The sequence below is a fragment of the Callithrix jacchus genome, chromosome 11, assembly GCF_049354715.1.
Source record: "Callithrix jacchus isolate 240 chromosome 11, calJac240_pri, whole genome shotgun sequence".
NCBI lineage: Eukaryota > Metazoa > Chordata > Mammalia > Primates > Cebidae > Callithrix > Callithrix jacchus.
In genome coordinates this window covers 83,328,151-83,340,628 of record NC_133512.1, presented here as the reverse complement: position 1 = coordinate 83,340,628, position 12,478 = coordinate 83,328,151, and the positions used below count along the sequence as shown (strand labels likewise).

At 32.3% G+C, this 12,478-nt stretch overlaps 1 protein-coding gene across 3 annotated transcripts in view; it reads left to right on the top strand.

Annotated features, from left to right (window-relative positions):
- Positions 1 to 12,247, top strand: part of TMEM168 (transmembrane protein 168) — a 33,269-nt gene extending 21,022 nt beyond the window's left edge. For all 3 annotated transcript variants that reach the window (XM_035254169.3, XM_002751697.7, XM_078342107.1), the window contains 3 exons: positions 1,623 to 1,765; positions 3,849 to 4,123; positions 9,155 to 12,247. In XM_035254169.3, the coding sequence (XP_035110060.2) occupies positions 1,623 to 1,765; positions 3,849 to 4,123; positions 9,155 to 9,702 (966 nt within the window). In that variant the 3' untranslated portion in view covers positions 9,703 to 12,247. The remainder of the gene's footprint in view (positions 1 to 1,622; positions 1,766 to 3,848; positions 4,124 to 9,154) is intronic.
- The last annotated feature ends 231 nt before the right edge of the window (positions 12,248 to 12,478 follow it).

Below are 12,478 nucleotides of genomic sequence, written 5' to 3'. Positions count from 1 at the left end.
ACATCAATTATATTTGGATTATAGATTTAAATGTGAAAGGCAAAACAATAAAGACTTAGAGGATAATGTTCAAATATCTTAGTAGTTGGATAGAGGGATATTTATTTAACAAGGCATAAAGTGACATAGAATTAAGAACTCATGTTAAGCAAAAAACAGCATTAAAGTAGTCACAGAATTACCAACAAAAGACTTTCATTTAAACTATGTTCAGAACCAAACAAAGCTAAATCAGTGAAGAAAAGGTCAGCCCCCATAGAAAAGTGGGCAAAGTATTTACACTTCATTAAAGATGATACTCACATGGTGAAAGGTACTTAACCTCATTAATAATCAGAGAACTTGATATTTATTCTAGTTCTTTCGGTATAATGGCAAACTAAGCAATTTACCAATAACAGGATCAACTAATTACAGTTTTATACGTGTTATAGGAATGCCATTTGGTCTTTACAAGTGATTTAGAGTTATGTTAACAAGCTTCGATTAAAATGTTCACAGATTATATATCCCATTTGGTAAAAAAGAAAATACACATGAATATGTATTTGTGAAAAAATATATTGCATGAAGTCGGAATATTTCAGAGTAGCTGTGCAGATAGATGATGGTATTTGGAATGATTTTAATCGTGTATTTTTTTTTACTTATTTGTATTTTCTAGTGTTTCTAAATTGAGCATGTACTGTGTTACTCATATAATTGATAAACTAGGTGTCCAAAATATGACAGTATATCCTTTTTTTAATTGCAGGAATATATTTTCTATTATTAAATTTTTATCAAATGAACCACCCCTTAGTTTTAAAAGCATGTTTGTGCACATACACATATAGTATGTGCAGTAGCAATACAGAAGGAATGTGATAGTTTAATATTCTAAAGATATGTTGAAGACTAAGTGCTATCCTTCCATTTTCTTTTCACTTAAATGAGTCTTAATTTTTTCTGCATTTTCATTGAAATTAATACCTGATTGTCTCCTCCTCTTATTTCTTCTGCCTTTCCATTCCGCTTTTATAATGCTTACATGTCCTTAATATTTTCTTCTGTTAAAATTCTGAATTTACACATCTGGAGAGTTCAGTGCTTTATAAGGTAAACTATATCATGTAAACGGAATTTGTTTTTATAGGTTTAGGGTCATTAATTTCCTTAAGAATTTATTTTCATAATTTCATGGGGAAAAAATGAGCCCTTTCTAAAGTACCCTTTTTGATAAAGTAAATGAATGTGTTATTTGAAAAATGACATCAGCATGTGAGTTTTAACAAGATATTGTTTTCTGGCATTTTTCTGTCACATCAAAGAGTGGTTTTGGTTTGGGTTTTGTTTTTTTTTTTCTAGTTTGGATAGGATGTTATGACAAATCTTTTTAAAAAATGATGTGCTGTGTTTTGCCACAACTTCCAAGAAACTGAGAGATAAATTTAGTATTTATTGGACTTGTTGGCTCATTCATGTATACCTGTCTGCTTTAAGTGAAAATGGTTTTTAGATCATTAATTGTTCCTTTTATCTTTTTTAAAGTATAGGTTAAAAAATGTGAATCAATGTGCACATATGTAATTATATACACATATGTACACATACTGTGTAAACATGTTTTGGATTTCTTTTAGCCAACAAATGGAATCTTCTTGAGCATGTTTCTAATTGTTTTGCCATTGGAATCCATGGCTCATGGGCTCTTCCATGAATTGGGTAACTGCTTAGGAGGAACATCTGTTGGATATGCTATTGTGATTCCCACCAACTTCTGCAGGTATAGTAATCTAGTATAGTTAGTGTTAACTATTCAGTTTATAACATTTTCTTAATATTTATATGAATACAGTATAGCTCTTTATCAAAACTATATTTTCAAAATATAACTTTTTCATTTCTTCCAAAATTTTAACAAACTTTATTCCAAGTGATAATATCTTCAGTTCAATTGAAATATTTTGATGAATACAGTAAGCTTATATTTTGGTTAGACACCAGAATGTATTCATGAATAACTTTTCTAAGGAGAGGTCTTGCCGTAAAGGGAATATTTTGTTTAAGAAAGTGTCCTATGAAACAACATAGTGAAATATAATAGAATGTGCACTGGGCCTGATAGGCTGGAGGTCTAGTTCTGTGTTACCTTCAGCAAATTGTAACTACTCTGAACTTTAGTGTCTTTCTTTATCTAAAATGCAAATAGTGATACCTATTCTGCTTATCTGATAGGAATTGTATGAAGAACTAAAAAAGAATGAATATAAAAACACTATGCACACTGAAAATGCCATGCAAATACTAGGAATTCAGAGAATTGACAATGAAGTTCAATAAATGTTTATTTAATTGCAGTTTTATTCCAAAATAATTTTTACCCACAAAGGTGGTGACATTTATATAAATCTGAAAATGTTGCTACATTTTTATTTTTATTTTATAGCTAAATACCTTTACTATAATTCTTTGCCATAAATGAATTCTGATGACAGTTTTCATCACACTTTCCTAGGGAGAGGGGAGAATTTTTTCTAATTTCAAGTATTTGACATAAAATCCCCAAACAGACTATTTGTAGGAAAGATTTTCTTTCATGTTAAAGACTTGATAAAAAAGTTGAAGGTTCCAGAACTGAAGGAAACAGATCTGGAAATGTCCCATCAAGTAAGAAATGATAATCCTATAGAAAGAATATGTGGAAATAGTAATATAAATCACAGTTAGATATTTATTCCATTGTAATTTTTTTAATGTATTGCTTATTCTCTTTTGTGACTGTAATGAAAAAATGTTAGAATAGTATTGATGATACATAAAGCAAAATCTAAGGTTTTCAAAATTCCTGATAGAAATCCCTTTTCTGGATAGGAATGATTTTTTCTTTCTCAATATTAATGGTATTTTGCTAGTTAAAAGCCTTGCTTTATCATCTTTACTAGAGTACCATTTTATATTTGTTCCAAGAGCAAATCTAAGTCAACTAGTGCTCAGTAGTATAAGGCAATGGACCTAAATTTTAGTAACTTTTTAAATGCCTATTAATAGATAATTTCTTCTACCATTTGTGTATCTTAATTTAGTAAAATTTGAACACAGTTTTATAAAGGCTATTTTTCAATACAGAAATAAAATAACTAGGCCGGGCATGGTGACTCATACCTGTAATCCCAGCACTTTGGGAGGCTGAGGTGGGAGGATCATGAGATCAGGAGTTTGAGACCAGCTTGGCCAATATGGCGAAACCCCATCTCAACTAAAAAAATGCAAAAAGTAGCCAGGCATGGTGCCATGTGCCTGTAGTCCCAACTACTCGGGAGGCTGAGACAGGAGCATCTCTTGAACCCGGGAGGCGGAGGTTGCAGTGAGCTGAGATCACACCACTGCACTCCAGCCTGGCAACAGAGCAAGATACTGTCTCAAAAAAAAAAAAGAAAGAAAGAATTAAAATATTGTTTTTATATTTTTTGTGTTATATTCTTAAAGAATAGTTTTTTTTAATAGTCCCCACCCAGATGTTCTTGAAATAGTATAATTCTGCTTTTAAAAAGCCATGTCCAGTATCTATCAGGTAAGAAAATAGAAGTAAGGAACAAAGAGTAATACTATCTACATTTGGAGATATTATCCCAAATTTTAATTCGGTTATTGTTTTAATGATAATGTAATATTTAGAAACCAGGTTTTGATTTTCTAAGCTTAATTCTTAGTACTTTGGGAATTTTAGAAAGGATGATTTAAAAAAAAAAATCCTGTCACTTAGCAGCAACTATTATGATTCTTAGATAATTAGTTATAAATGACAGATGAGAATGTAATATAGAATGATTTAAACACCAAAATAATTGTTTTTTCTCCTACTTCAGTCCTGATGGTCAGCCAACACTGCTTCCTCCAGAACATGTACAGGAGTTAAATTTGAGGTCTACTGGCATGCTCAATGCTATCCAAAGATTTTTTGCATATCATATGATTGAGACCTATGGATGTGACTATTCCACAAGTGGACTGTCGTTTGATACTCTGCATTCCAAACTGAAAGCTTTCCTCGAACTTCGGACTGTGGATGGACCCAGACATGATACGTATATTTTGTATTACAGTGGGCACACCCATGGTACAGGAGAGTGGGCTCTAGCAGGTAAATTCACCTTTGGTAGTTTCACTATTGTAAAGATAAACATGTATTTGTAGAAATCTGTATTTCGTACAAAGTCATTAAATTTCAGGATTCTCAGTTTTCCACTTCAGTTCACCAAACTATACATATGACTCTAATTTGTTTTTCTTTGCTCTAGCATATCCATTTAGCCTAATTTAGTAATCTGTAATGATAAAATTGAGAATTATGTCTTGTAGTGATTAGAAGGAAAAAAATGCTTGGAGACTTATAATCAGTTTCCGTTCAAATACTTTCAGAATTGCAAAATATATTTTTCAGAAGCTGATAAACTTCTTTGACTAGTTTTTTGTTTGTTTGTTTTGAGATGGAATCTTGCTCTGTTGCCCAGGCTGGAGTGCAGTGGTGTGATGATCTTGGCTCACTGCAACCTCTGCCACCTGGGTCAAGTGATTGTACTGTCTCAGCTTCCCGAGTAGCTGGGACTACAGGTGTGTACCACCACACCCAACTAATTTTTTGTATTTTTAGTAATGACAGAGTTTCACTGTGTTAACCAGGATGGGCTCTATCTCCTGACCTCTGATCCACCCATTTCGGCCTCCAAGAGTGCTGACATTACAGGCATGAGCCACTGCACCCGGCCTTGACTAGTGTTTTTAAGTTTTTAAATGTTATGAATGCAGATTTCAGTAGTCTTTCACATCTGTAGTTTTATTTATGTTAGAAAGCTCACCAGAATTTTAACATGTGGTAATAGGTCAAGTAAATGACCTAAATGTTATTTGCTTAGGACCTATAACAGAGCCCAGTACATAGTAGAGGATCCTTAAGTAGCTGATAAATAGATAAAATCACTGAATAAATCATTTAAAAAGAAAGATAATTTTCTTATTTTAGATTAGACACAGTTATTTTAGATTTAATTACATGTTTTTCTGCAAAAGAGTGTAGATCTTTCAAACTAAGAATACATAAATAATAAAATAGTCATAAAATAAAGTGGAAACATTCAGGATGAAGAGAAAGATAAATAGAAGTAGTATAGAAGGACAGAGGGAGAGTTGCCAATAACAGTGTAAGAACTCCAGAAAGAAACAAAAGGTTAAAGTAGAGATGATTTTAAACCAGCGTGATCTCACTAATTTCATGCCAGATTTGTAACTGGTTCTATCAGAAAGAGAAATTTAAAAAAAAAAATTCTTTTTTGCAAATAAATATTGAATAACTCAGGGGCTTTCTAGTAGAAAGACAAGGTAATATTTATTGAGCACATTTTAAGCATCAGCTTATCTTACTATACTTAGTACCTTACGTAAACACATTGTTAATCTTCATGTGAAATCCTTTGAGATGGTTACCATCACTTCTGTTCTTCAGATGGAAATTGGAAGTTGTTATGTAACTTATCTATGGTCATACCACTATGTGATAGACCATGATTAAGGACCAGATCTGCCAGACTCCTAAACTGTATTTTTTCCCCCACTGTACCATGTTGCCTCCAAGGGTGAACGCCATGATGATAAAGAAATGGCATGTTCTGGTTAAGTGGATATTTTTGTTAGCATGGATCACCCATTTCAAAAAATTAGAATGTACAAGACTAAAAGATGTATTGAACACTAAAGCTACTTGAATATGGTTTTAAAAATCTTTTACTTGACCTGTAACTTTTTATTTTGCACACCCCCCTCCCACGACCTATAACTTTTTAATTACAATGTAGAAAGCATATTTTTAATCTGTATGGCTACTTCAGTTTCAGGTAAAGTATAACATTCTGTGTATTTCAACTCAGAATACAAGAGAAAGCTCTAGTCAGTTAAAACAGGCTTTACAGAAGTAGAATTTTAGATCTAAAAGCAGGGATTGATTACTGAAAACTTAGTAAAATGCTTATGATAATAAACTCTCCCCAGATCAAATGTAACAGGGCTAATTTTTGGTGGCCATGCATATCTCTCTAGTTAAAGTATTGTAAGAGAGTAGTTTTAGAAGCAGGCTTTCTGTGTGTGTTTACATTAAGGATTTATTACTTAATAGAAACACTTTTCAAAAAGTTTGCACTTTTCTTAAGTGATTTAAAATTCATTAAAGATTCTTAAAGATAGCCGTGGAAATCAATGTAGATGTTCATTTTACTAATACTTCTATCACCTTTTTTTCAAAGTAAAAAACACTAAGATAAACATATATATATAATCAGTGTTCCTAAATTATCATTCATTGATTAGTAATAATTTTTGAAGACTTTGGGAATTCTAAAATAGAGTTATATTTTAGGTAAGTGTTTAGCAGTTACATTCTGGAGTGATATCTTTATAATTATTTTGCAGTATGTTACCAGTAAATTGACCGTTACAGAATTCCTCTATTAGCTAAGATTTGTTCTTGTGTAACTTTGAGAGCTTATTATAAGAAGTTTAAAAAGAGAGACAGCGTATTGATCTCCCTTCCCTGACAAAGGTAGATTTTATTCCATAATTCAGCAACTGCATACTATCATGCATGGCCTGAGGCATCTGGCATACTTGTGGGTAGTCAGGTTGAACCAGGCCCAGAAGCATTCTTTTCAGTTAGTTCATGCCCTGGCCTGCTTTCGACATAGCCCTCAAGGACTGATTCTGCCTCAGAAATAGTATTGAATATCTCTGCTCTGAGGAAAATGCTTTAATCTATTCACAAATTAAGTGACAAAGAATTTTAAGTTCTGCTAATTTATTAATAGGGTGTTTTGTTTTTGTTTTTTTTAGCAACCTTTGAAATGGGAAACATCACAACTGGATTTTACTTGGGTTAGCAAGTTAATAGCAGGCCCAGTATCAATATCACTGTGGGAAGGAGAATCTATATTTGCCCTTTATCCCATAACTTTACTCACAGTACTTAGAATATGTAATCTTATATTTATGTAGTTTCACAATATGGAACCTAATATTTTTGCCTCTTTGCTTGAGAGTAGAAAAAATTATGGTAATTACAAGAGAGACAGAAATAAATGGAGAAAATGTAGATAATTTATAAAGCAGTTTATTACAAATAAACAAAGCCTTTAAAAAGCAGTCTCCATTACTTGTAATGCATCAGATGGCTGTTATTTTAGATAAATGTAAGTACTTTGATTCTGGGCCAAAAGCCAAATGTAGCGTAGAACCTATTCATAGAGGGAAAGCAGAGCAAAACAAGAGAAATCATTTAGAAAGCTTTAATGCTGCTTGAAGTGTCTTGTTGATAGATAAAGAGCATTTATATAAGAGAATGAGGGTAGAATATGCTAAAGAATGTTTATTGAAATAGTTGTGGATGGCATGTTGGGCAATGATGTTTTGTGGCAGATGGAATTTATATAATAGTTCTTGTAATCTGTGTCATCTTCTAATCTCCAGAGAAATTTAATACAGCTGGAAATGATGGAGAGTTAACATTTGGCCGTTTTTGAAAAAGTGTCTTTTGGGGAGGTATCAGTGGAATAACACATTGGTATTATGTAGAGACCATGTACTGAAATAGCGTATCTGAGATAATGTGTGTAAGTGTTAGATTGATTCATAAAACAAATTTATTTTCAGGTTCTTAAGCTATAGTAGGCTACTTAATAAAGTATTAATCAATTACACATACAGAATATGATAGAATCCCAATGCTAAAGGATTCTCTCTCTGGTGATACTTACTTTTAATGGTGAAACCAAGAGCACAGTTGATTTGGGGGAAATATGTATTCTGGAGTTAGGTTGTTGGGTTTTGTACTGGTACATTGTAAAAGTAACTTATGCTTAATGTAGAAATTTCAGAAGAGTACTTTAAAAACCACCTGGAAGTGAAACATCTAGCAATAGCTGCTGCAGTAATTTTTATAGATGCAATGTCATGCTTTTTCTAATATAGACATTTTCTGATCAGTAAATTTTCTTTATAAATATTGTAAGATTTACTCTTAAGGTTTTAGGCCGTAGTTTATTTCCATTTCCCAAGTGGGAAGGAGGTCTTTTTATGTAATTTCTTGTTCCTAGTCTGTTCTTCCCTTAGGATAGATTCCTAGAATAGGAATGATTATATCAGTGTCCATTGAGGCAGGACCAGATGAGATGAGGTTAGCAGTTGCGTCAGGCACAGAACATAAGGGAATGCCAAAAAACTCTGTAATCAAAATGAACATTTTAATGTAGTATACTTAAATATTCAAAATTAATACAAAGAAATCCGCAATGAACTAGATGAAAAACCTGTAGTCAGAAGTTTATTCAGAACTTTCTGGTTATATTTTTTAAATCCATTGTTGTTTTTCAGCTATAAAACTGATTTCAATGTAAATCTATTCTTTAACTCATTTTTGTACAGGTAGGAATAGGGTTTATTTTCATTTAGCAGGTACCTCCATATGAGGAAGAAAAGGAAACAATGGTATAGAATGGGGGCCAAACTTTTTCTGTAAAGGGCCAGATATTTTTGGCTTTGTGGGTTTAGATCCCTGTTGCAGCAATTTGGCTCTGCCAATTTAGAGCAACAGCAGCCATAAAGAGTGTAAATGAATGAATGTAGTTGTGTTCCAATAAACTTTTACGAAAATTATATCAAACTTAAATTGCATACAGTTTTTGCTGTCACAAAATATTTTTATTTTCTTTCAACCATGTAAAAATATAAAATCAATTTTTAGCTTTTAGGCCATACAGAAAGAAGTGGTGGGCTGGATCTGGCCCATGAGTTGTAGTTGCTGCCCCTGCTATAGAATGTTAGCTTTCCTGTATAGTTGTTTTCACTAAATACAACTATATAAAACTGTTTTCTTAACTTATAATAGCATATTACTTTTTATGTGAGTAATAAGGATTTTTTAACCTCACATTGAGAATCTGTTGTAAAACTATCTTTTCAAAAGACACTTTGAAAGTGTCATTAAATTCTTTATTTTTTTGCTTATTTAATTCTGAGAATTTAAGGAAAATACATGTAAGACAAGAGTATTTTCTAAGAGAAAGTGATTAAGAGGGTTTTCTTAATGAGGCTACAGAGATTATTACTCCATTGAATTTTCTTTTGTTCACAGGTGGAGATACACTACGCCTTGACACACTTTTAGAATGGTGGAGAGAAAAGAATGGTTCCTTCTGTTCCCGGCTTATTATCGTATTAGACAGTGAAAATTCAACCCCTTGGGTGAAAGAAGTGAGGAAAATTAATGACCAGTATATTGCAGTACAAGGAGCAGAGTTGATAAAAACAGTAGATATTGAAGAAGCTGACCCACCACAGCTAGGTGACTTTACAAAAGACTGGGTAGAATATAACTGCAATTCCAGTAATAATATCTGCTGGACTGAAAAGGGACGCACAGTGAAAGCAGTATATGGTGTGTCAAAACGGTGGAGTGACTACACTCTGCATTTACCAACGGGAAGCGACGTGGCCAAGCACTGGATGTTACACTTTCCTCGTATTACATATCCCCTAGTGCATTTGGCAAATTGGTTATGCGGTCTGAACCTTTTTTGGATCTGCAAAACTTGTTTTAGGTGCTTGAAAAGATTAAAAATGAGTTGGTTTCTTCCTACTGTGCTGGACACAGGACAAGGCTTCAAACTTGTCAAATCTTAATTTGGACCCCAAAGTAGGATATTATTAAGCACTCATACTACCAATTATCACTAACTTGCCATTTTTTGTATGCTGTATTTTTTATTTGTGGAAAATACCTTGCTACTTCTGTAGCTGCTCTCACTTTGTCTTTTCTTAAGTAATTAAGGTATATGTAAGGTGTTGGGAAAAAACATTTTGTACTGAAAGTATATAGGGAGTCAAATGCTGACTGTGAATGCGTAAGAGATGTTAAAAAAATACTGCACTTTCAGGAATGTTTGCATATGGTCCTGATTAAAAAGAAAACAGTTGTCTGTGCTCTACAGTGGCCAGTGATGAATTACTAATGCCTTATTTTCTAGGCATATGATAGTTTAGAGACTGTAGATCAGATAAATTTGTTTACTATTTTAAGAAAACTACCAGTTTACTTACAGAAGATTCTTTTTTCCAAACAGTAGGTTTCATCCAAGAGAATTTGAAGAACTACAAACTCTTTCTCTTAGAAAAAAAAGATGGCTGCCCAAAATAAATGCAAAATTTGCTTCTACTCCATCACATTCAGATGTCTTAGTTGTGACCTCTTACCAGTGTAGCAGAGAAACCTAATTACATTTTAGATCAAATCATTCTTTATGTGGGTAGTGTTAAAAGGCTAGAGCCTACAAGTTGCTCTTTCTTGAATTGGTTGGGGGCCCTGAAAACACTGGTAATATTAAGAGTCTTTCTCAGGGTAACTTAATGTTTTCTTAATGAACAATGTTTCCAGCTACAAATTCCTTCCAATAAATTGTCATCCTTTGTGAAAAGGTACTCTCATAGAATAAATTTAGCAATTTCTCATTGACTGACTCAGTCTGTTTTAAGTATTCAGAAAAGATTTTGATCCCTATTGAGCTAATGCTCTGCCATGAAAATTATTTTTCTGATCCTTGTTAGTGATAACATTTTTTTTCTACTGAAGGTCAAAGGACAGGAAACAGGTCATTTCTTTTCTTGTATATGTGTAATGTATTATGTAAAAAAGTATTCATATTGGCAATTTTAATTAAGCATAATAGTGTGGTTGTATTTTTAAAACTTAATTCAGTGTTTTGTCTGATTAAAGCAGGCACTGATCAGGGTATCTCCCAAGAGGTAATTCACTTCTTATATCCTTCCAATAATTATTACATTCTAAATTTTCATCTATGAGAAATAACAAGAGGGAATAGAATTAAATTGGGAAATAATCTAATCTGCATTGTTTAAATCGTTTGACTTCTCACCATTGAAGCCATTTTTTTCTAGCCTCAGAAAGAGGAAGTAATGCCTCCACCACTTTCTACCTGGTGACTTGAAAATTGAAGTTTTAGGTTAGGAAGAAGTTACTTAGAGTCAGGGAACTTGTATACCACTATCTATGCAGCATTGTTATAGTCTGACTATTTCTGTGGTTTGAATATGATTTTCCTAATACTCTGAATAAAATTTTGTTAAAAATTAATTTTTCATTTAATGTGCAAATATTGAATATTCTAGTATATTGAAAGTGGTAGTCATTAAAAATGCCTGTGTTTTAGAGTTTATGTTTGAAAGTTTCCAATATAGATTAAGGATTTATATTAGCATTGTCCAGATAAAATAGTATAGTGTTTCATTATTGTTCTGTTCAGCAGTAGTGTAGTAGAAAAGCCAAATGTTAAAATTATGAGCTTTTTAGCTTCAAAAAAAGTTAATGTTAAGTAAAATCTCTTTTTAAATTTCTTAGCGATTTGTGAGCAAGTTAGCTTTAACTAAAGCATTATTTCTGCAGTGTAACAAAGCCAGAAATAAAAGTATATTCTGCATTCTTTATAGGGTAGTATTAAGGTGGTACTAAAAATTATAAAAACAGCTGACAGTTTGACAGCCGCAAACCCAACTTTTTTTATATATATTTTCTGTGAAAGTAAAACCAAAAAAGGTCTTTGGGCCAAGAATGTGACTTGAGCAAATTTATTAACCAGAATGTATAGAATATCCACTTCGGTGAATTCTCCTACCCAAACAAACAAAAAACTATAAATGACTCTTTGGGATGGTATCACAAAGCTGACATTTAAAAAACAATAAGGATGTAGGAAAGAAATACTGTAAGAAGGATAAAGTGATTGGTTACTTTCACCTAAAGATTAAAAAATAGGTCTGACAATGAGACTAATTTGTTTATGGCTGTCATATTTAAGAAAGAGTTGCTTGGAATGAAAGGAATTATTTTAGGGCAAAACTTTACCATCCTGCTAAAAAGAGGTAACATGGAAATATTTTCAAAATTATTTGATTTAATGTTTGTTTCCTCGTGTGCTATCTTGCTAAAACCACAAAAGTACTAACCTCTAAAACATCTTTTAAATAGTGTACACACTGTTGTAAAGTTAATAAGGAGCCAAGTTCTTTCTCTCCCCATGACTTTTCAGTTATGCTGTCATTTTAAAAAATTTTTTAGTTTGCTCTGATCTAAACTCTTCCTCCCTAGGAAACTTGGGGTTATATTTCCATAGAATTCTATCTTGCTCTTAATAAATTCAAAATTTTATGAAAAGATGCATTTCAGAAGATTATTCTTGTGACCAGTTATGCTTTAAAAAAATTAAATTCTTAATTAAAATGCACTTATATTTAATGTATTATTGGGCAGATTTTTGTTTTAAGTAAAATCATTAGAATCCATTTGTAACTGGATGTGTTATAATTTGGGGCTTAAACATATTTACTCTTTTGGGTACTGCTTTTTTATATGTACTCAGATTGAGAGCTTAGTCTATTTTAAAGT